Source organism: Gymnoscopelus braueri (assembly GCF_963280865.1).
Source record: "Gymnoscopelus braueri genome assembly, chromosome: 9".
NCBI classification, from domain to species: domain Eukaryota; kingdom Metazoa; phylum Chordata; class Actinopteri; order Myctophiformes; family Myctophidae; genus Gymnoscopelus; species Gymnoscopelus braueri.
The window spans coordinates 6,009,269-6,030,247 of record NC_137610.1 but is presented as its reverse complement, the minus strand read 5'-3'; the positions used below and the strand labels follow the sequence as shown (position 1 = coordinate 6,030,247).

Here is a 20,979-nt window from a genome sequence, read left to right as displayed (position 1 = left end):
GAGATTCTTTGTGTCTCCTACCGGAACCGCTGCCGGTCATCAAATTCTCTCTAAAGTGACTAATCCATAGGAAAAAAAGTCATTTTGGGGGTGAACTATCCCTGTTGTAAATACAGGGATAGTTCTATAACTGTTCTATAACTGTTGTTGGTTGACTCCGGCTCAGTTTGAATGCGTTGATCTTACAACCTTCTATTTGTCATTCTGGAGCAATTTACAATGTATTCATTTATCAGACGCTCTTTATCCAGAGTAAACAAGGTAAACACATACATAGAATACAGAGGGACAGTGTAGTGTCTCAGTAAACTATAGGATCATAGAATACAGAGAGACAGTGTAGTGTCTCAGTAAACTATAGGATCATAGAATACAGAGACAGTGTAGTGTCTCAGTAAACTATAGGATCATAGAATACAGAGAGACAGTGTAGTGTCTCAGTAAACTATAGGATCATAGAATACAGAGACAGTGTTGTGTCTCAGTAAACTATAGGATCATAGAATACAGAGAAACAGTGTAGTGTCTCAGTAAACTATAGGATCATATAAAATACAGAGAGACAGTGTAGTGTCTCAGTAAACTATAGGATCATAGAATACAGAGAGACAGTGTAGTGTCTCAGTAAACTATAGGATCATATAAAATACAGAGAGACAGTGTAGTGTCTCAGTAAAGTAGGATCACAGGTAAACCATGAACCCAGTATCAGTCTGAAAAATATACTATCACAATAATAATCTGTACATTTAACTCACGTGTGAGTTCAATGTAGTAAATGGTAAATAAAAAAAATATTGCCCATAGTGCCAGCTATTTTTACATTTTCTTACCTTTTGAAGTAGTCACAGAATATTTATCTCCAGTATGATCGATCCCCTGATGGTTGCTGATCACGGAGGGTTTCACTGTGCTTCCGTAAAAAAGAAAAAAAAGACATAGCAACCTCCCTTTCGCTTGTTATACATGAAAAAACAACAACAAAAAACACGCCAAACACGTCATTGGCACCCAGGGCCTTTGGGAAAAACCACGTCAAACACGTCAATGGCACTGAATTAAACTATACACACTATAGGACGCAAGGTCAACAAAATGGACCTGGCGTCTGTCTAAATTTAGACACGAGCGTCAACTAAACGTCTACATTCTAATGACATCCTTAGAAAATAAAAATCCAAACAATTCATTGAAAAAAAAATGATTTATTAAACAGCTCAGTAGCTTGATTTAAAAATAAACTTTTACATAAATAAAATTAATAAAATGTATAAAACGGAGCCACGAAAAGTAAAACGCTGAATGTATTTAACACACAAAACAATAGATAAGTCTCAATCTGAGAGAATTCAGAGAAAGGAACCACAATACAATATAAACACTCAGTCAAAATGCAAACTTGATATTAACCCATTCAATCCAGGGATGCATACGTGTCATTTCAGATTTGAGCTATAACCATTATTTCATACTTTGACTATTCAAAAATAGCAGATCTACAAGCTCATGGCGCGGCACTCGGAGCTTGTAGATCTGCACATTTTCTTAAAATCGTGAAAATGTGTGCAAATCTTTGAATATACATATTTTTAAAGCGTACATTTGCAACTCAAATCTTTGCTTCTGGGGGGGGGGGGGGGACCCCCATCTCTAAATATTTTGAGAAGCAAAGATTTGAGTTAAAAATGTCTAAAAATATATATATTCAAAGATTTGCATAGGAGATCTACAAGCTCATAGCGTGGCACTCGGTGCCGCCCTATGAGCTTGTAGATCTGCTATTGTTGAATAGCCAAAGTATAAAATAATGGTTACAGCTAAAATCTAAAATGACCCAGTATGAGTTCCTGGATTGAATGGGTTAACTGTAAACTATTATGTCAAATATCAGACATTACATTATCCTGGACGTCCCGTCAGGGACAGGCTCTCTGGGGGGGGGGGGGGGTTATACTGGACGTCCCGTCAGGGACAGAATGTCCTGGACGTCCCAGTCAGGGACAGAGGCAACACATTCTCACTCCAAAATCGAAAAAGAAACAGTGATTTCTTGGGACGGATTTGACCAAACGTCCATGGTTTGACAGGAAGGGGGTACAGTAACCTGGACGGGACATGTTGACTAGGAGGGAATATGAGTTACCATTCCGTCACTATCGGGACATTAACTCAAACGGTGCCGAGTTGGCTGAAGTGGGCGACTCGCTCGCCCTAACGTCTGTCTCGCCCTAACGTCTGTCTCGCCCTAACGTCTGGGTCGCCCTAACGTCTGTCTCGCCCCAACGTCTGTCTCGCCCTAACGTCTGGCTCGGCGTTGCCTCTCGAGACCCAAGTCCGCTTTAGACGGCTGAAGCACCTCTGTCTTTTTAACCGTTTTTTAGCGGTCACTCTTTTATGTCTTGGGTTTGGAGAATGGCTGTTCCACATTCCTGGAGTGTGGAAGAACCCGGGACGGCACCGTTTGACTGGAAGGGTATCTGTCCCCTTCCAGTCAAACGTTTGGTCACATTTGTCCCAAGACGTCCCCCCGATAGTCTGTTTGGGGAGAGTGAGTGAGAGTGAGTTCCTCTGTGTGTGTGTGTGTGGGGGGGGAGGGGGGGGCAGGCTCTATGGGGGGTCTTAGGTGCGTTGCACCTGTTGGAGGTCTCGGTGAGAGGAGGGCACGTTGGTGATGATCTGGTTATAAACGGTGAAGTCAGAGCTGTCGGGGGTCAGACCTCCAAACGCTGTAGAGTCATCCAGAGAGCCGGAGAACGGAGATAAAGCTCTCCTCTCCGAGGAGGAGGGGAGGAGGAGGGTGGGGTGTTGGAAGGACCCCTGGTGGTGTGATGATGAGGTGTTTGGAACCCTGGAGGAACGCTCACTCTGGCCCTGGTCTCTGACCGGAGCTTCCTGCATCGTGAGGGCTTTACCGTCACTCTCATCCCTGGACCTTCTACTCACCGACACCACGGTGACATGGGGGGATGGGGAGGGTCTGCAGGGGGGTGGGGAGGGTCTGGAGGACAGCAGGTGTGTGTCCTTCATGTCCTGGTGGGTCTTACTGCTCTGGTGGTCTGAGACGGTAGAAGACTCAGAGACCTGGATCACTGTGAAACCACAACACATCACTTCAATAAAAACACTCATTTGTATATCGCTGCTGTCAGGCAGAAAACTCTAATATTTATATTCCAACTGTTTTTTTTCATACTACAGCGTCACAGAAAAGTATCAAAAGTAGTAGATCTACAAGCTCAAAGATCATATATCTCCATATTTCTTTTAAAGTGTTTTATTTTTTCATAAATAAATGTCCTATTGTATACTTCGTTGTATGAGAGGCACACAAGTAGAAATAGCTGATCTACAAGCTCACAATGTGACGTGTTGAGAGCACGTCGGGCAGAAACCAACTATCTTTTTTTGTCTTTAATAAATCTGTGCTATTGAACACCCTTTATGTCTGTGTGGGTTTTATAAATATTGAACCAATGAAAAGTATTAAAAAAGCTCTTCTGACTAAACCACCTAACCCCATTGGCTCCTCAAACTGTCAGTCCAACCTCCTAACTCCACATTCTCATTCTAATCAATGATGGACAAAACAACTATCTCCACATTAATGATGAAAAACCTCCTAACTCCACTTGAGCTGTATTTGGGTAAAGATAATATAATGTACAGGTCTCCTCCAGGTCATGTAGGTTATTGTGGCCTCCTGGTGGCGCTATAATAGGCCAATGTGAAAAGGGTGCAATTTCTACTTAGGCCTTTCATGGCAATAGGACACTGCATTCATGATTTGATGCATTTGGTTCCAAAAATATGTTTTGCTAAATTAGACCTGCTGGTGGCGCTATAACAGGCCAATGTGAAAAGGGTGGCAATTCTTCCTCGGCCTAGTGGGAACATGCGTGCAAAATGTCACGGAGATTGCATGCTGCGTTCATGATTTGAGGCATTTTGTTCAAAACAAACCAATCCTGCAAACTTTGGAAGCCAATCAGGATGGGATATGGGAAATCGGACAGATCCGTGTTGATCACATGACTATAGAGATACTGTGTACCGATTCGTGTGATGTTTGGACAAAATCTGTAGGCATAGTATCAAAAAAAATGTTTTGCACAAATCGGCCTCCTGGTGGCGCTATAACAGGCCAATCTGAAAAATTCCAGAGGTTCTGAATTGGCAGCCAGGGAGTGTGTGTGCACAGTTTCGCAGCGACCGGGCCAACGGTGCCGGAGATCAGCTGCTCACAGACCGAAGGACACACACACAGACGGACGGAAGGACGGACACACGGACGGACAGGGTGCAAAACATACTCTCTCGCCATGCCTTTCGGCCTGGCGGAGACAATAATATAATATAATGTATTTGGGTAAAGTGATGATAATATAATACCAACTTTACAAACTTTGATGAGACAGTGTTGTGTTGTTTTAAAAAAAAATCTTTTTTTTTCATTTCTTGAAAAGTTAATATTCTAGACAGTTGGTTTCTGCCCCGAAGCAGATATATGTCATATCATATCATATCATAGTGGTTTGTATAAGATCACTCACCCTGTAAGCTGTGGCTCTTCCCAGGTTCTCTCTTGACGGGGGTCTCCAGAACTCTGGCCATAGACGCCAGTTTGCTGGCAGCGTTCATTATTTTCTTCTCAGCCCTACAGACGGTGAAAGAACAGTTTTACATTTAATCTTAATCTACTGGGAACATACTCTAGTATCTAGTAAATAAGATTAGGTGAAGTTAGGTTTAAAGGGGTAAAGGTTAGGTTTAAAAAGGGTAGGTTTAAAGGGGTAAAGGGGTAGGTTTAAAGGGGTAAATGTTAGGTTTAAAGGGGTAAAGGTTAGGTTTAAAGGGATAAAGGGGTAGGTTTAGGGGTAAGATAAACAGATTACCCAGTACTCTGTGCTCCATCATCCAGTAGATCCTGCAGACAGCTCAGGTAATAATGTCTCATCTTCCTGGCTGTGACCTGTCTCTCTTTCTGGACCTCCATCCTGATCATCTGGGCTGCTTTCTGCTTACTGTCCTGGAGGTACTGGAGCATGTCCCCTATAGATACAATATTACTATTTAATAACCTTATTATTATTATTATTACTGTCCTGGAGGAGGTACTGCAGCATGTCCCCTATAGATAGAATATTACTCTTTAATAACATTATTATTACTGTCCTGGAGGTACTGCAGCATGTCTCCTATAGATTATTATTATTATTGTCATGAGGTACTGGAGCATGTCCCCTATAGAATAATAATACATTGTTATCTATAGATTACGTGCACATTCCCACTAGGCCGAGGAAGAAATAACCTGACTCAGCCAGATGGGGGCGGTATTGAGTTTCACAATACACCCTGCATCTGGGATCGCTCAGGGAGTAGAGGTACCCGGTCGCTGCGTGTACGAATCAAACAGCGGCTGCTAGGGGCAGGATCATCCAATCACCTGCCAAGTAGCTTGAAAAAATTAAACGCTGTCTTGCATCGATTCTGCTAGCGGAGTCTCAGATGGAAGTAGGCTGTGAAACAAAATGTGTGTCGCAAGCTTCTTCCATTTGGCGGAGTCAGGTTAAGGAAGAAATGCCACCCTTTTCACATTGGCCTGTTATAGCGCCACCAGCAGGTCTAATTTAGCAAAACACATTTTTGGAACAAAATGCCTCAAATCATGAATGCAGTGTCCAATTGCCGTGAAAGGCCTAAGAACAAATGGCACCCTTTTCACATTGGCCTAATATAGCGCCACCAGGAGGCCACAATAACGTACCCGACTCTGGCCATAGACGTTGTTGTCAAATCTACAAGCTCACAATGCATCGCAATGCCGCGCTACTTTTGCACAACAGCGTTGCACAACAACATATAATTATTCATAACAACACAATTATTCTGGTTAATCAGAATAATTGGTTTAGTTGATTATAAAAAGATATATTAGAATGTTTTAGTGTTGATAAGATAATAAAAAGAAAAGTTAAAACAATAATCCGATCACTAGGAAAAGTAATCAATATGATAATAGTTAAGAAAACCCTAGTTCCAGTACAGACTGATCATATGGAACGACACACATCAGTTCCATAAACAAGATTCATCTAGTTATAATTTACATGCTTGCACATTGTACTCAACACCAGCAGTGTACAGTAGATCACACAGACCATCAGTGTACAGTAGATCACACAGACCAGCAGTGTACATTAATCAGATCTCACAGACCAGCAGTGTACAGTAATCAGATCACAGACCATCAGTGTACAGTAGATCACACAGACCAGCAGTGTACAGTAATCAGGATGGTACTCACCTCGTATCCTCTCTACAGCGTTGTGATACTGTACTTTCATCTCCTCCAGACCTCTCTCCAGGTTCTGCTTCTGACTCCTACAACACATTATCACCATTCACTTATTTATACTAGACCATACCCATCCTACAACACATTACCACCATTCACTTATTTATACTAGACCATACCCATCCTACAACACATTACCACCATTCACTTATTTATATGGAACTAATCTTTTATAAACCTCATCATTCAGTATCTATATATAACTAGTCATTATAAACCTCATCATTCAGTATCTATATAGAACTAGTCATTATAAACACCATTCAGTATCTTTATAGAACTAGTCATGATAAACCTCATCATTCAGTATCTATATAGAACTAGTCATTATAAACCTCATCATTCAGTATCTATATAGAACTAGTCATTATAAACCTCATCATTCAGTATCTATATAGAACTAGTCATTATAAACCTCATTCAGTATCTATATAGAACTAGTCATTATAAACCTCATTCAGTATCTATATAGAACTAGTCATTATAAACCTCATTCAGTGTATATATATAGAACTAGTCATTATAAACCTCATTCAGTATCTATATAGAACTAGTCATTATAAACCTCATTCAGTATCTATATAGAACTAGTCATTATAAACCTCATTCAGTGTATATATATAGAACTAGTCATTATAAACCTCATCATTCTGTATCTATATAGAACTAGTCATTATAAACCTCATCATTCAGTATCTATATAGAACTAGTCATTATAAACCTCATCATTCTGTGTCTATATAGAACTAGTCATTATAAACCTCATCATTCAGCATCTATATAGAACTAGTCATTATAAACCTCATCATTCTGTGTCTATATAGAACTAGTCATTATAAACCTCATCATTCAGTAACATATATATATATATGATATTATCATCACTGTCGGGAAGAATCTGTATCTCGATATTTCTATGTTTTTTAAGTTGATGCTGTACTTTGTCGTGCGTTGAGCAAAAGTAGAGAAAATAGATATACTGTATCTGCTATCTTTCAAACATTTTAAAGACACATCGCAAGTGGTTCAGTCGATCTTTGGGTTTTATAAATATTGAAACAATGAAAAGTATTAACAAGATCTTGTGACTAAATAATGTCTCCATTGGATCCATTAGAACAGGTTGTTTTTTTTACATGTTCTGAAAAGTATCAGTTCTGGACATACAAGGTTTAATACTCACAGCTCATTGTTGTTCTTCACTTCATCCAGCTGTAGGAGGTGATTCTGCTTTAGTTTCTGTAGACTCTCCTCATGATCATCTGTATGAACACACAGGTACAGCCCATCATTATTATCTCACACACACACACACACACACACACACACACACACACACACGTTGTTGACCAAGGTCTCCCTGGGGTCTATCCTTGGCCCCTTCCCTTTTACACCCAATTTCTTCGCCAAAAATAGCCGATCTACAAGCTTGCGACACGCTGCAAGCTTGTAGATCTGCTATTTTCACTGAATGTTCTCCAATGATGACATGAATGTTCTCCAATGATGACATGAATGTTCTCAGAATAGTGGCTCTAGGGTTCCTCTTGTAGTTAAAGAGCTCAATAGTGTTCTGTACCTATGAGATGCTGCACAGCAGCCTTGTTCTGTCTAACAGTGATGTACCTTTAGACACTGTTCTGTCTAACAGTGATGTACCTTTAGCCACTGTTCTGTCTAACAGTGATGTACCTTTAGACACTGTTCTGTCTAACAGTGACGTACCTTTAGACACTGTTCTGTCTAACAGTGATGTACCTTTAGACACTGTTCTGTCTAACAGTGATGTACCTTTAGACACTGTTCTGTCTAACAGTGACGTACCTTTAGACACTGTTCTGTCTAACAGTGATGTACCTTTAGACACTGTTCTGTCTAACAGTGACGTACCTTTAGACACTGTTCTGTCTAACAGTGATGTACCTTTATACACTGTTCTGTCTAACAGTGACGTACCTTTAGACACTGTTCTGTCTAACAGTGACGTACCTTTAGACACTGTTCTGTCTAACAGTGATTTACCTTTAGACACTGTTCTGTCTAACAGTGATGTACCTTTAGACACTGTTCTGTCTAACAGTGATGTACCTTTAGACACCGTTCTGCCTAACAGTGATGTACCTTTAGACACTGTTCTGTCTAACAGTGATGTACCTTTAGACACTGTTCTGTCTAACAGTGATGTACCTTTAGACACCGTTCTGTACCTTTGAGATGCTGCACAGCAGCCTTGTTCTGTCGGACAGAGAGCTGTAGCTGTCGACAGGCCTTCTCCAGGTGTCTCTGGAGATCCTGGATCTTCTGATGGAGTTTCCCGGTGCTCTCAGCACACCTCTGCCCACAGACAGCCTCCTGTCTCTGGGATACACTGCCTACAGACAGACAGACAGACAGACAGACAGACAGACAGACAGACAGCTCCACTCAGTAACATGTTATATAAGTGGTTTTAACATGATTATTGATATGAAATATGACATAATAAAACATACTTTGAATTCTCCTGATCTCACTCTCATGCTGTTCCTGTGTTTCCTTCAACACACGACTGAGTCTGTCCTCACTGACCTGTAGAAACACAGATTACACATGTTCATACTCATAGTACACAAGTAAGACGTGCGAACGCGGGAAGCGAACGCAGCCCTATTTTTTTTTTCGCCTCGTATTGAAGTTAATGGGGGGGATATGGTTCTCCTATGCACGGAGTTTCGGAGTTCCTAGTCATCTATGCACGGAATTGCCGTTTGTCAATCCGTGCTATTTCACCATGTTTGGGGGGCGATCGGGTTGGTTTCATAGTAAGCTCCACTCTGAGATCTGTCAGCAGCCAATGAGAGCGTGAGTGACATGGGGGCGCGGCTGCACACAGGCAGCGCCACAGACACGCACACACACAACCCGAGCAGGGTTTCATAGTAAGCTCCACTTGGGCGGAGGCGAAGCGCGCCTCCTTCCGCGTTCGCAATAATACATACACTAAACATGTTCATAGTAGTACATAATACATACACTAAACATGTTCTCACTGACCTGTAGAAACACACATGACACATGTTCATACTCATAGTACATACATAATACATACACTAAACATGTCCTCACTGACCTGTAGAAACACACATTACAAATGTTCAGACTCATAGTACATACATAATACATACACTAAACATGTTCACTTCATAGTACATAATACACACACTAAACATGTTCATAGTACATAATACACACACCAAACATGTTCATAGTACATAATACACACACTAAACATGTTCATAGTACATATACATACACTAAACATGTTCATAGTACATATACATACACTAAACATGTTCATAGTACATATACATACACTAAACATGTTCATAGTACATAATACATACACTAAACATGTTCATAGTACATAATACATACACTAAACATGTTCATAGTACATAATACATACACTAAACATGTTCATAGTACATATACATACACTAAACATGTTCATAGTACATATACATACACTAAACATGTTCATAGTACATAATACATACACTAAACATGTTCATAGTACATATACATACACTAAACATGTTCATAGTACATAATACACACACTAAACATGTTCATAGTACATAATACATACACTAAACATGTTCATAGTACATACACTAAACATGTTCATAGTACATAATACATACACTAAACATGTTCATAGTACATACACTAAACATGTTCATAGTACATATACATACACTAAACATGTTCATAGTACATATACATACACTAAACATGTTCATAGTACATATACATACACTAAACATGTTCATAGTACATATACATACACTAAACATGTTCATAGTACATATACATACACTAAACATGTTCATAGTACATAATACATACACTAAACATGTTCATAGTACATAATACATACACTAAACATGTTCATAGTACATAATACATACACTAAACATGTTCATAGTACATAATACATACACTAAACATGTTCATAGTACATATACATACACTAAACATGTTCATAGTACATAATACATACACTAAACATGTTCATAGTACATAATACATACACTAAACATGTTCATAGTACATAATACATACACTAAACATGTTCATAGTACATATACATACACTAAACATGTTCATAGTACATAATACATACACTAAACATGTTCATAGTACATAATACATACACTAAACATGTTCATAGTACATAATACATACACTAAACATGTTCATAGTACATATACATACACTAAACATGCAGACATTGATGTGGTTCCAGTAGAACTCACCGTCCTCCACTGTCTCTGGGCCTGGACCACCTCCTTCTGGAGGAGCTCTCTGTAGGCTACCTGGAGGATGGAGGAGATAGAGCACCTCCTGCTGGGCTCTGATCTCTGCTCCTCCTTCTCCTTCTGCAGCTCAGACAGCTCCTTCTGAAGCTCCAGGAGGAAGCGCTCCCTGCTCCTCTGCTCTTGCCTCCTCCACTGCTCCTCCCGGAGCCTCAGGGCCTCCTGCTGCTCCTCCTGCAGAGAGGACAGCTCCCTGTTCCAGGAGGCTCTGGCCTCGGCCAGCTGAGCCTTCAACAGCACCTCCTGCTCCGCCCGCAGTCTGTCCATGTGGTGCCGGAGCTCCTCCTCCTCCCGCTGGGAGCCCGCACGCTCCTCCTCCTCTCTTTTCTCCTCCACCCGAACCCGGAGCCTCCTCTGACACTGCTCCTCAGCCTCGCTGCGGGCCTCAGACACCTGACACACACACACACACACACACACACACACACACACACACACACACACACTAAATAGAACGCTCCCTCCGTTCTAATGACGGTGACTGGAGGCGGGGTTTGGAGGACAACTGCAAACTGAAAGTTTTATGGAATGCATCTTTACTTGTGAGTGAGCGCTGTGACCGCTTCTCCATTACATCTATGAGTGGTTCTCATCAGTGTGACGTTGTCTGATAAGGCGTCTATGGGATTTACAAAGTAAGAAGGGGGATAGCTACAGAGCCCACATTGAGAACCACAGGTTTCATTTAATCCCTACCTGTTGCTGCAGGTGTCTCTGGTGTTGCTCTGTCCACTGCTCCTTCTCTCGCTGCAGATGTTCTTTATATTCTGGTAGAGACTTCAGGTCCTCCAGCCAGCGGCTGTACGCCCGGGTTAACGCTCCCTCCACCTGCAGCGGTTCAAAACATCACCAAGATCAACCTCTTACCAGGTCTAATAAAGGCTGGCGTGATGTAATCTGTATATCTGTGAAAGGGTGTTCCAGCTTCAGGCTGGTCCGCTGCATCACAGAAGCAGGACACACATGTAGGGAAAATAATGAAGGTTTTCGTGTGTAACTTAATCCATTAAGACCGGGAACGCATCTGTGTGTCATTTTAGGATTTATTTGGCTATTAAAAAATAGCAGATCTACAAGCTCACAGCGCGGCACTATGAGCTTGTAGATCTAGAAGCTCACAGCACGGCACTATGAGCTTGTAGAGCTTATGAGATTTTCTTAGCTATTTTCTTTGAAAGTGTATATATATATATATATATATATACATATAATATATATATATATACTACACTGCTCAAAATAATGAAGGGATCAACGTATTCCCTACATTTCTTTGAGCAGTTTATATATATGCATGTATAAATATATGTATGTATAAATATATGTATGTATATATGTATATATGTATATATGTATATATGTATATATGTATATATGTATATATATATATATATATATATATATATATATATATATATATATATATATATATAAAGATGCATTGACATCAAAACCTTATCTGTTACTTGCCACCCTAAAATAAATAAAAAGGCTTCAACTATCTGAGTTGCTCCAGTAGCTTCATTCTTTCCATCATAGTACTGTATATACAGCAACAGTAAACAGCCTAACCTGTGTGGTCATGTCCTCCAGGTATTTCTGTTGCAGTTCTCTCCTGGTTTCCATCCTGGCATCTTCTACAGCCCTGAACTGCTTCTTCTCTGCTTCCAGCAGCAGCTGCCGTTTCTGGACACCCAGTGTGGAGGCCAGATCCTCTGGAGAAACACCTCCAACCGTCTGAGATGCTTCCTCCCGGGAAGAAACACCTCCACCCGTCTGAGATTCCTCCTCACGTGAAGAAACACCTCCACCACCCGTCTGAGAGGCCTCCGAACATGATGAAACACCTCCACCCGTCTGAGAGGCCCCCTCCAGTGTCTCTGTGGTCTCCGTCTGTGTCTCCGTCTGTACCGAGGTCCTCTCCGCCTGCACAAACACATTTTAATGTCAGATCTTTGGTTGAGAAAGGGGGCCGTAGACCAGAGCCATGCCTGATGTTTGGGTTCGATGCCGATCCTAATTTCAGAGAGTCTAGATCACACATGGGCAACTGGCGGCCTGGGGGCTACATGTGGCCCTCACCTTCACTTAATGCGGCCCGCAGGTTAATATCACAATACTGATATATTATACATGACCCGCTTTAATTACTACAGTCAATATTAGTAGCTTAATGACTAGTATTAAAATTCTATTGTCTTTTTTATGTCCAATGTATTCGTATTTAAGTTCGTAAAGTTAACATAAGTATAACTAAATGCATTTGAAATAAATAGAAATGTTACTTTTCAGGATTCCAATTAAAAAATAGCAGTTCTACAAGCTCAAAACGCGTCGCACCGCGACACATTTTGAGCTTGTAGATCTGCTATTTTTGCTACTTTTGTGTGACATAGAATGGTATAGTACGGCATTAATTTGACGAAAAAAGTTAAAATACGGAGATAAGAGGTGTCTGCCCGACAGTATATGCAATGTGTCCCTCTGGAGTGAGTGTGGAAAAGTAGTGGCCCTTTCTATCATCAAAGTTGCATCACCGCTGATCTAGATTGTAGACTTCAGGGGACCTCAGTGGTCTAGACTCTATGGACCCATGTTTTGAGAGTGATATTTGTTATTTTTAAAGAAACAAAATCAATACTAATCAATTTGAAAAAAACAACAACTTACATTTGATTAAAGTTTCTATTTGAGTGTATTTAAATTATAAGCAAACGCATACGCAAAGCTATAAGGAAAAAAAATCACACCCAGTGTGAAGTGAGCGGTGCTATTTATGAGTTATTAATTTCATCATGCGTCTCGCTAGCCAATCACAGTACGTCCTTTAGTGTAAATTGAGCGGTGCTTACATTTTTGCCGGACCCAGGGGGTCTGGCTTACATGAGGCTTTGTACCTGTTTTCTCCATACATGGGCATGGTCACTTTGTCCTTAGGCCCCAGCCATAAAAGTCTGTCCCCCTTTCGTCCATACATGGGCATGTTTTGTACCGGTTTTCTCCATACATGGGCAAAAAACTGGTTTTGGTCACTTTGTCCTTAGGCCCCATGGGCAAAAAACAGGTTTTGGTCACTTTGTCCTTAGGCCCCAGCAATAAAAGTCTGTCCCCCTTTCGTCCATACATGGGCATAGACACAGGCTGACACGTCATGTGAAGTCTGGGTCTGGCAGAACCAGGTCTCCTGGTCTTGTTTACATTATTATTAATTTCATCATGCGTCTCGCTAGCCAATCACAGCGTGTCTGCGAAGTTTGAAGTTAATTTCATCATGTGTCTCGCTAGCCAATCACAGCACGTCCTGCTAAGCTTAGCCTATGGGCGTGCTTTCCACAGCATGGCGTCACAGCGAAAGACACATTTTCACGACGGAAAGAAAAACTTTCACCACGGATGGGTCCTAAACCCTCTTATAGGAGCGGTTGCACCGCTCAAAAAACAATACCTTTTTGACAGATACAAATACAAAGTTTCAAATTACATATCCCACTTCAATTATTCATTGAACAAGCAAACATCTGTTATATCAGATTGGGAACATCGCCAAAATGTAATAATTTCTGTCCACTGCAGACCTTGAAACAGTCATCCATGGCTTCATTTCATCACGATTGGATTGCTGGAACTCCCTCTCCTCTGGCCTGGACATAAAAGCTATATCCCGTCTCCAGATCCAGTCTACTAACCTTCATGTGTTCCTCCTCCCATACAGTCCTGGCTGAAGCTACATGGTGCTGCATGTTGGTCTGATGTTCTGCTTCCAGCTCTGATCTCAGCTTCTGGACAGCTGAGATCTTCTCATTCCTCAGCTTCATCTGGGAACACACAGAATACAGAACAATGACATCCTGGTTCAACGACAAAAGGGGGAGCGGTTCCTCCTGACAAAAAAAAAAAGTATAACATTATAACAAATTAAAAAATGTTTTAGAACTAGTGAAAATAGCAGATCTACAAGCTCACAACGCGTTGCGATGCGGCGCGTTGTGAGCTTGTAGATCGGCTATTTTCACTAGTTTGGGTCCCGGGAAGACATCAAATGTCTCTTTTGGGTCAGGACCAAAACACGTTTGGGGACCACTGGCTTATTAGGTTTAGGCATATAACCACGCCCACCTGGGCAAAAGACCAAAGAAAGAGGGAGTCCCAAGTACTGGGAGCTGATGGTAGATGTTGCGCTCCACCTCAGCAGTCCTGCCAAAGGTCTAGCGCTCTGGCTGATACAGACAATAAGCCTCTCTGACTGACTGACTGACTGACTGACTGACTTACTTGTAGGACTCCAACTGTGGTCTGACTCGTTTAATGGAGGCTCAACATGGATAAAATGATCATGTACTTTATAATCTGTGTTCTTGTTGAAATGCATGTTAGTATGTGATAAGTGGTTCTCTTGCCTCCAGTTGGTCTTTCTCCTTACAGACCGACACGTAATCCTCCTGAGTGGCAGTCAGCCTATCACTGGCCTCTGAGAGTTCAGTCCTGTGGAGAGAACACCCTGTTAATGCACTGATAACAACAACTATTAGACCACTAGAGAACAAGCTGTTAATGCACTGATAACTATTATATCACTAGAGAACAACCTGTCAATGCACTGATAACTATTATATCACTAGAGAACAACCTGTTAATGCACTGATAACTATTATACCACTAGAGAACACCCTGTTAATGCACTGATAACTATTATATCACTAGAGAACAAGCTGTTAATGCACCGATAACTATTATACCACTAGAGAACAAGCTGTTAATGCACTGATATAACCAGATCAGTAAACATGTAGAGAGACAGATTGTGGAGGTCTTAAATGAGCGTTGCACTTGGCACAGACATAAGCAGAGCAAGTTCTGTCAGGGAAATCAGCTCCGCCTACAGCTCTACCTTCACACCCACTCATCCAATCACACTCATTTCATTCACACCGCAAAAAATTATGCTCACCCTCCCTCCACCACCCCAGCTACCACCTGTCTCACCCTCCACCACCCCAGCTACCACCTGTCTCACCCTCCACCACCCCAGCTACCACCTGTCTCACCCTCCACCACCCCAGCTACCACCTGTCTCACCCTACACCACCCCAGCTACCACCTGTCTCACCCTCCACCACCCCAGCTACCACCTGTCTCACCCTCCACCACCCCAGCTACCACCTGTCTCACCATCCCTCCACCACCCCAGCTACCACCTGTCTCACCCTCCACCACCCCAGCTACCACCCGTCTCACCCTCCCTCCACCACCCTCCACCACCCCAGCTACCACCTGTCTCACCCTCCCTCCACCCCAGCTACCACCCGTCTCACCCTCCCGCTACCACCCGTCTCACCCTCCCTCCACCACCCCAGCTAACACCTGTCTCACCCTCCCCACCCCAGCTACCACCCGTCTCACCCTCCCTCCACCCCAGCTACCACCCGTCTCACCCTCCCGCTACCACCCGTCTCACCCTCCCTCCACCACCCCAGCTACCACCTGTCTCACCCTCCCCCACCCCAGCTACCACCCGTCTTACCCTCCACCACCCCAGCTACCACCTGTCTCACCCTCCACCACCCTAGCTACCACCCGTCTCACCCTCCACCACCCCAGCTACCACCTGTCTCACCCTCCACCACCCCAGCTACCACCTGTCTCACCATCCCTCCACCACCCCAGCTACCACCTGTCTCACCCTCCACCACCCCAGCTACCACCCGTCTCACCCTCCCTCCACCACCCTCCACCACCCCAGCTACCACCTGTCTCACCCTCCCTCCACCCCAGCTACCACCCGTCTCACCCTCCCGCTACCACCCGTCTCACCCTCCCTCCACCACCCCAGCTAACACCTGTCTCACCCTCCCCACCCCAGCTACCACCCGTCTCACCCTCCCTCCACCCCAGCTACCACCCGTCTCACCCTCCCGCTACCACCCGTCTCACCCTCCCTCCACCACCCCAGCTACCACCTGTCTCACCCTCCCCCACCCCAGCTACCACCCGTCTTACCCTCCACCACCCCAGCTACCACCTGTCTCACCCTCCACCACCCTAGCTACCACCCGTCTCACCCTCCACCACCCCAGCTACCACCTGTCTCACCCTCCACCACCCCAGCTACCACCCGTCTCACCCTCCCTCCACCACCCTAGCTACCACCTGTCTCACCCTCCGCCACCCCAGCTACCACCCGTCTCACCCTCCTTCCACCACCCCAGCTACCACCTTTCTCACCCTCCGCCACCCCAGCTACCACCTGTCTCACCCTCCCCAGCTACCACCCGTCTCACCCTCCACCACCCCAGCTCCCACCCGTCTCACCCTCCCTCCACCACCCCAGCTACCACCCGTCTCAACCTCCACCACCCCAGCTATCACCTGTCTCACCCTCCACCACCCCAGCTACCACCTGTGGTTTAGGATCTGTTTATGTACTATGGGGGGATTGGGAGTCCCTATGGTTGGGAGATGCGCTTTATCAGATAACCTAAGCAGATCCAATTCAAACCATAATAAATAATATATTGCTAATTTTATATTCAACTAGAAAATGTGCTCCTCGGAGCACAAGTCTCCGCCAGCAGACTATAGCAATTATATTATCATAGCAATAACTAATGAGATACAGTAGAGTAAAAGATATATACTGTAGTTAAATAAAAAGGTGTATGTTAAAGAAATATTTATTTAAAAAAAAATGATTTAAAAATCATATTTTGTCTTCTAATGTTTAAAAATATGTTTAAAAATATGTTTAAAAAAATGTTTAAAAAAAGATAGGATGAAAAAAAGAGATCCAGAAAATTATTTATTTATGTATTTCTTACAAAAATGTATATACTATGACGCATCTGATATATATCAATTATATTATAATAGCAATAACTAATGAGATACAGTAGGGTAAAATATATATCTTTTAGTTAAACAAAAAGTTCTAATACTTCCAATGTTAAAAATAAAATAAGATGAAAAAAGAGATTAAAAAAAGATTAATATATTTACGTAATATTTACGTATTCCTTAAAATAGAACAGACAATAATATTAATTGTCAGAAATGTATTATGCTTTCTTAGCTTTGGCCTTCTGCGCCTTTGCTTGACCAATGTCAGGTGTTCTCAAAGGGACACACACACGCACGGACGGGTGATTTGGACTAGAAGATACTGTTCCAATCAAGACTGATTGATCCTGTCTTACCTCGCTTCAAAAACGTAAACGGCTTTTTGAAGTGACACCTTTTTATTATAGGATTGTATTTCGTCATGCGTCCCTCTAGCCAATCAGAGACATTGATGTCAACATATTGACACGTATTAAGAGTTCGGCTTTGTTGTGGGATCATTTCAACTCTAGTCCTCTTCTACGTTACAATTGTAGATGAGTATGCTTTCTTAGCTTTGGCCTTCTGCGCCTTTGCTTGACCAATGTTAGGTGTTCTCAGAGGGAAACACACACGCACAGACGGGTGACTTGGACTTACTGAAGGTACTGTTCCAATCAAGTCTGATTGATCCTGTTTTACCTCACTTCAAAAAGTAGGGGCTTTTTGAAGTGACACACCTCTTTATAGAATTTTATTTCGTCACGCGTCCCTCTAGCCAATCAGAGGCATTGGTGTCAACATATTGACACGTGTCACGTGGAGCTTGCCCAATGTTAGCTTGGCTAACAATGTTTGCTCACACAAAGCGAAAACATATTCTCCACCTTCGGCGGAGACAATAAATATATCTTATCCTTCATGAGTTGTCCTAACAGAACTGTAGATAATGTAGAAGGACAGATTGTGGAGGTCTTAACTGCAGCTTGTAGATGTGCTGCTGGTGCGTAGAGGTCATCTCGTCAACGTGACCTTTATGTTCTGATACCAGCTGAGTTCTGATCCGGTTTACAACGTCGTTCCTGTACAGCTGCTGGGTCCGCTCAGACCTGGAGAAACACACATTATATGTGACATCATACATGGAATAAGCACAGATTTGATTGTGTCGCTTAGTGGTCCTTCTGGAAGATCTACATGGTCACAGCTTTTTTCTGTTCTGATGTCAGGACAGCAGAGTCACTGCCCATCTTTCACCGCAGGCTGAAAACCCACCTCTTCAGGAAACACCCTTCCTCCATACCCTTCCTCTTAGCCTTGCCTACGTTGTCAATTATTTGTAAAAGCTCTTGTCTTATTGGTTCTTGTTTATTCGATTCACTTTGTTTTAGCTCTTGCTCATTTGATTTTCCTATTAGTCTCATCTGTTTAAGAAAGTAGGTAGCTGATATATTGCACTTTTACCTTGGCGCTAGATATACTCTTAGTTACTTGTTTTAGAAGAGAATGCACTTAAGAGTTAAGACTGGTGATTAGCAGTTTCGTTCCCTACCTATGTTGAATGCACTTAAAGGGTAAGACCACTTTGGTAGAGGTTTGGGTTGTGTAGTTACCTTGCCATGATGTAACTCCAAAGGTGGGCAAGAAATCAAAAATAATTGCTCCATTGATTAGAAATTGATAATTCAAAAATATGCTCCTCATTGACTTACATTGTATGGTAAAACAGCTCTCAAAGTCACTCTTTTAGTACAGAAATGAACACAAACAAAGCTGATTCAGACAATATAGAGCATCACCAAACCCAGTACTTTTTTTTTTTTAATAAAAATGTCAACTTCCTGTTCATTTTACTATTTGAAGATCTGGATCCGGATCCAGTCCAGGTTTTCTACTTATTAAAAATGGCAAAATCAACAGGAAGTTGACATTTTTATTAAAAAAACAGTACTGGGTTTGGTGATGCTCTATATTGTCTGAATCAGCTTTGTTCTCTTTGTCAATGGAGCAATTATTTTTTATTTCTTGCCCACCTTTGGAGTTACATCATGGCAAGGTAACTACACAACCCAAACCTCTACCAAAGTGGTCTTGCCCTTTAATGTATCATACCCAGAATAGTCATATCTTAGCCAGATGATCGGGGCTTTCTGCCTACTGACACCTAGAATTTAATGTAGGAGCTAAAACTGTCTGGAAACAATTAAGGTCTCGATGCGACGCGTTGTGAGCTTGTAGATCTGCTATTTTCAAATAGCCTATGTATAAAATAGGACTAAAGTGGTTAATGTATGTTTTAAAATGTAATAATTTATATCTGCAAAGTAACTATTAACTAAAGTTTTCAAATAATTGTAGCGGAGTAAAAGTACAATATTTGGATCCGAGATGTAGTGGAGTAGAAGTCAAAGTATTGGAAATTGGAAATAGTCAAGTAAAGTACATATACCTCAAAATTTACTTAAGTACAGTACTTGAGCACATGTACTTAGTTACTTTCCACCACTGCTCTCAACCACTGGTACAGCTCATATCAATGTTCTCTATCAATGTTCTCCATGTTCTCCTACCTCTCAACCACTGGTACAGCTCATATCAATGTTCTCTATCCATGTTCTCCATGTTCTCCTACCTCTCAACCACTGGTACAGCTCATATCAATGCTCTTTATCCATGTTCTCCATGTTCTCCTACCTCTGAACCACTAGTACAGCTCATATCAATGCTCTTTATCCATGTTCTCCATGTTCTCCTACCTCTCAACCACTGGTACAGCTCATATCAATGCTCTTTATCCATGTTCTCCTACCTCTCAGCATCCTCCTGTTTCTCCTGGTCCAGCTCCTGGATCATCTGCCTCATCTTGGAGCACAGCTCAGCATTCACACTCTTCAGGTTCTCCTCACTCTGTTTCAGCTCCTTAATAATAATAATAATAACAATAATAATAATACATTTTATTAATGTTGTAGCACAGCTCAGCATTCACACTCTTCAGGTTCTCCTCACTCTGTTTCAGCTCCTTAATAATAATAATAATAACAATAATAATAATACATTTTATTAATGTTGTAGCACAGCTCAGCATTCACACTCTTCAGGTTCTCCTCACTCTGTTTCAGCTCCTTAATAATAATAATAATAATAATACATTTTATTAATGTTGGAGCACAGCTCAGCATTCACACTCTTCAAGTTCTCCTCGCTCTGTCTCAGCTCCTTAACTCATTGACTGCCAGTAAAATAAAACATCATTTGCTAAGCCACTGTCAGCAATTTTCGAGTGTTTTCACTAACCTTTGAAAACCACTGAAAACACAAAATCTCACCATTTGCAGTCTGAGCCTTAGCAAAATATGACGAGAAATCTCGCCATTGGCAGTCAAAGAGTTAATAATAACTATAAAAAGTGCTCCTCGGAGCACATGTCTCTGCCAGGTCAGGTAGGTT

At 42.1% G+C, this 20,979-nt stretch overlaps 1 protein-coding gene across 2 annotated transcripts in view; it reads right to left on the bottom strand.

Moving 5' to 3' along the window:
• Positions 1-1,761: 1,761 nt before the first annotated feature.
• The window catches only part of cep152 (centrosomal protein 152), a 42,062-nt gene continuing 22,844 nt past the window's right edge, over positions 1,762-20,979 (bottom strand). Inside the window, exons 15-29 of one of the 2 annotated variants that reach the window (XM_080437344.1) lie at positions 20,339-20,448; positions 18,510-18,638; positions 15,114-15,198; positions 14,403-14,531; positions 12,564-12,642; positions 12,289-12,521; positions 11,413-11,544; positions 10,657-11,109; positions 8,851-8,926; positions 8,566-8,730; positions 7,542-7,620; positions 6,308-6,384; positions 4,893-5,049; positions 4,551-4,654; positions 1,762-3,089 (exon numbers count right to left, since the gene is read on the bottom strand). In XM_080437344.1, coding sequence (XP_080293470.1) covers positions 2,620-3,089; positions 4,551-4,654; positions 4,893-5,049; positions 6,308-6,384; positions 7,542-7,620; positions 8,566-8,730; positions 8,851-8,926; positions 10,657-11,109; positions 11,413-11,544; positions 12,289-12,521; positions 12,564-12,642; positions 14,403-14,531; positions 15,114-15,198; positions 18,510-18,638; positions 20,339-20,448 — 2,478 coding nt within the window. In that variant the 3' untranslated portion in view covers positions 1,762-2,619. Of the gene's footprint in view, positions 3,090-4,550; positions 4,655-4,892; positions 5,050-6,307; positions 6,385-7,541; positions 7,621-8,565; positions 8,731-8,850; positions 8,927-10,656; positions 11,110-11,412; positions 11,545-12,288; positions 12,643-14,402; positions 14,532-15,113; positions 15,199-18,509; positions 18,639-20,338; positions 20,449-20,979 lie in introns of both variants that reach the window. The other variant, XM_080437343.1, reaches the window with a different exon arrangement.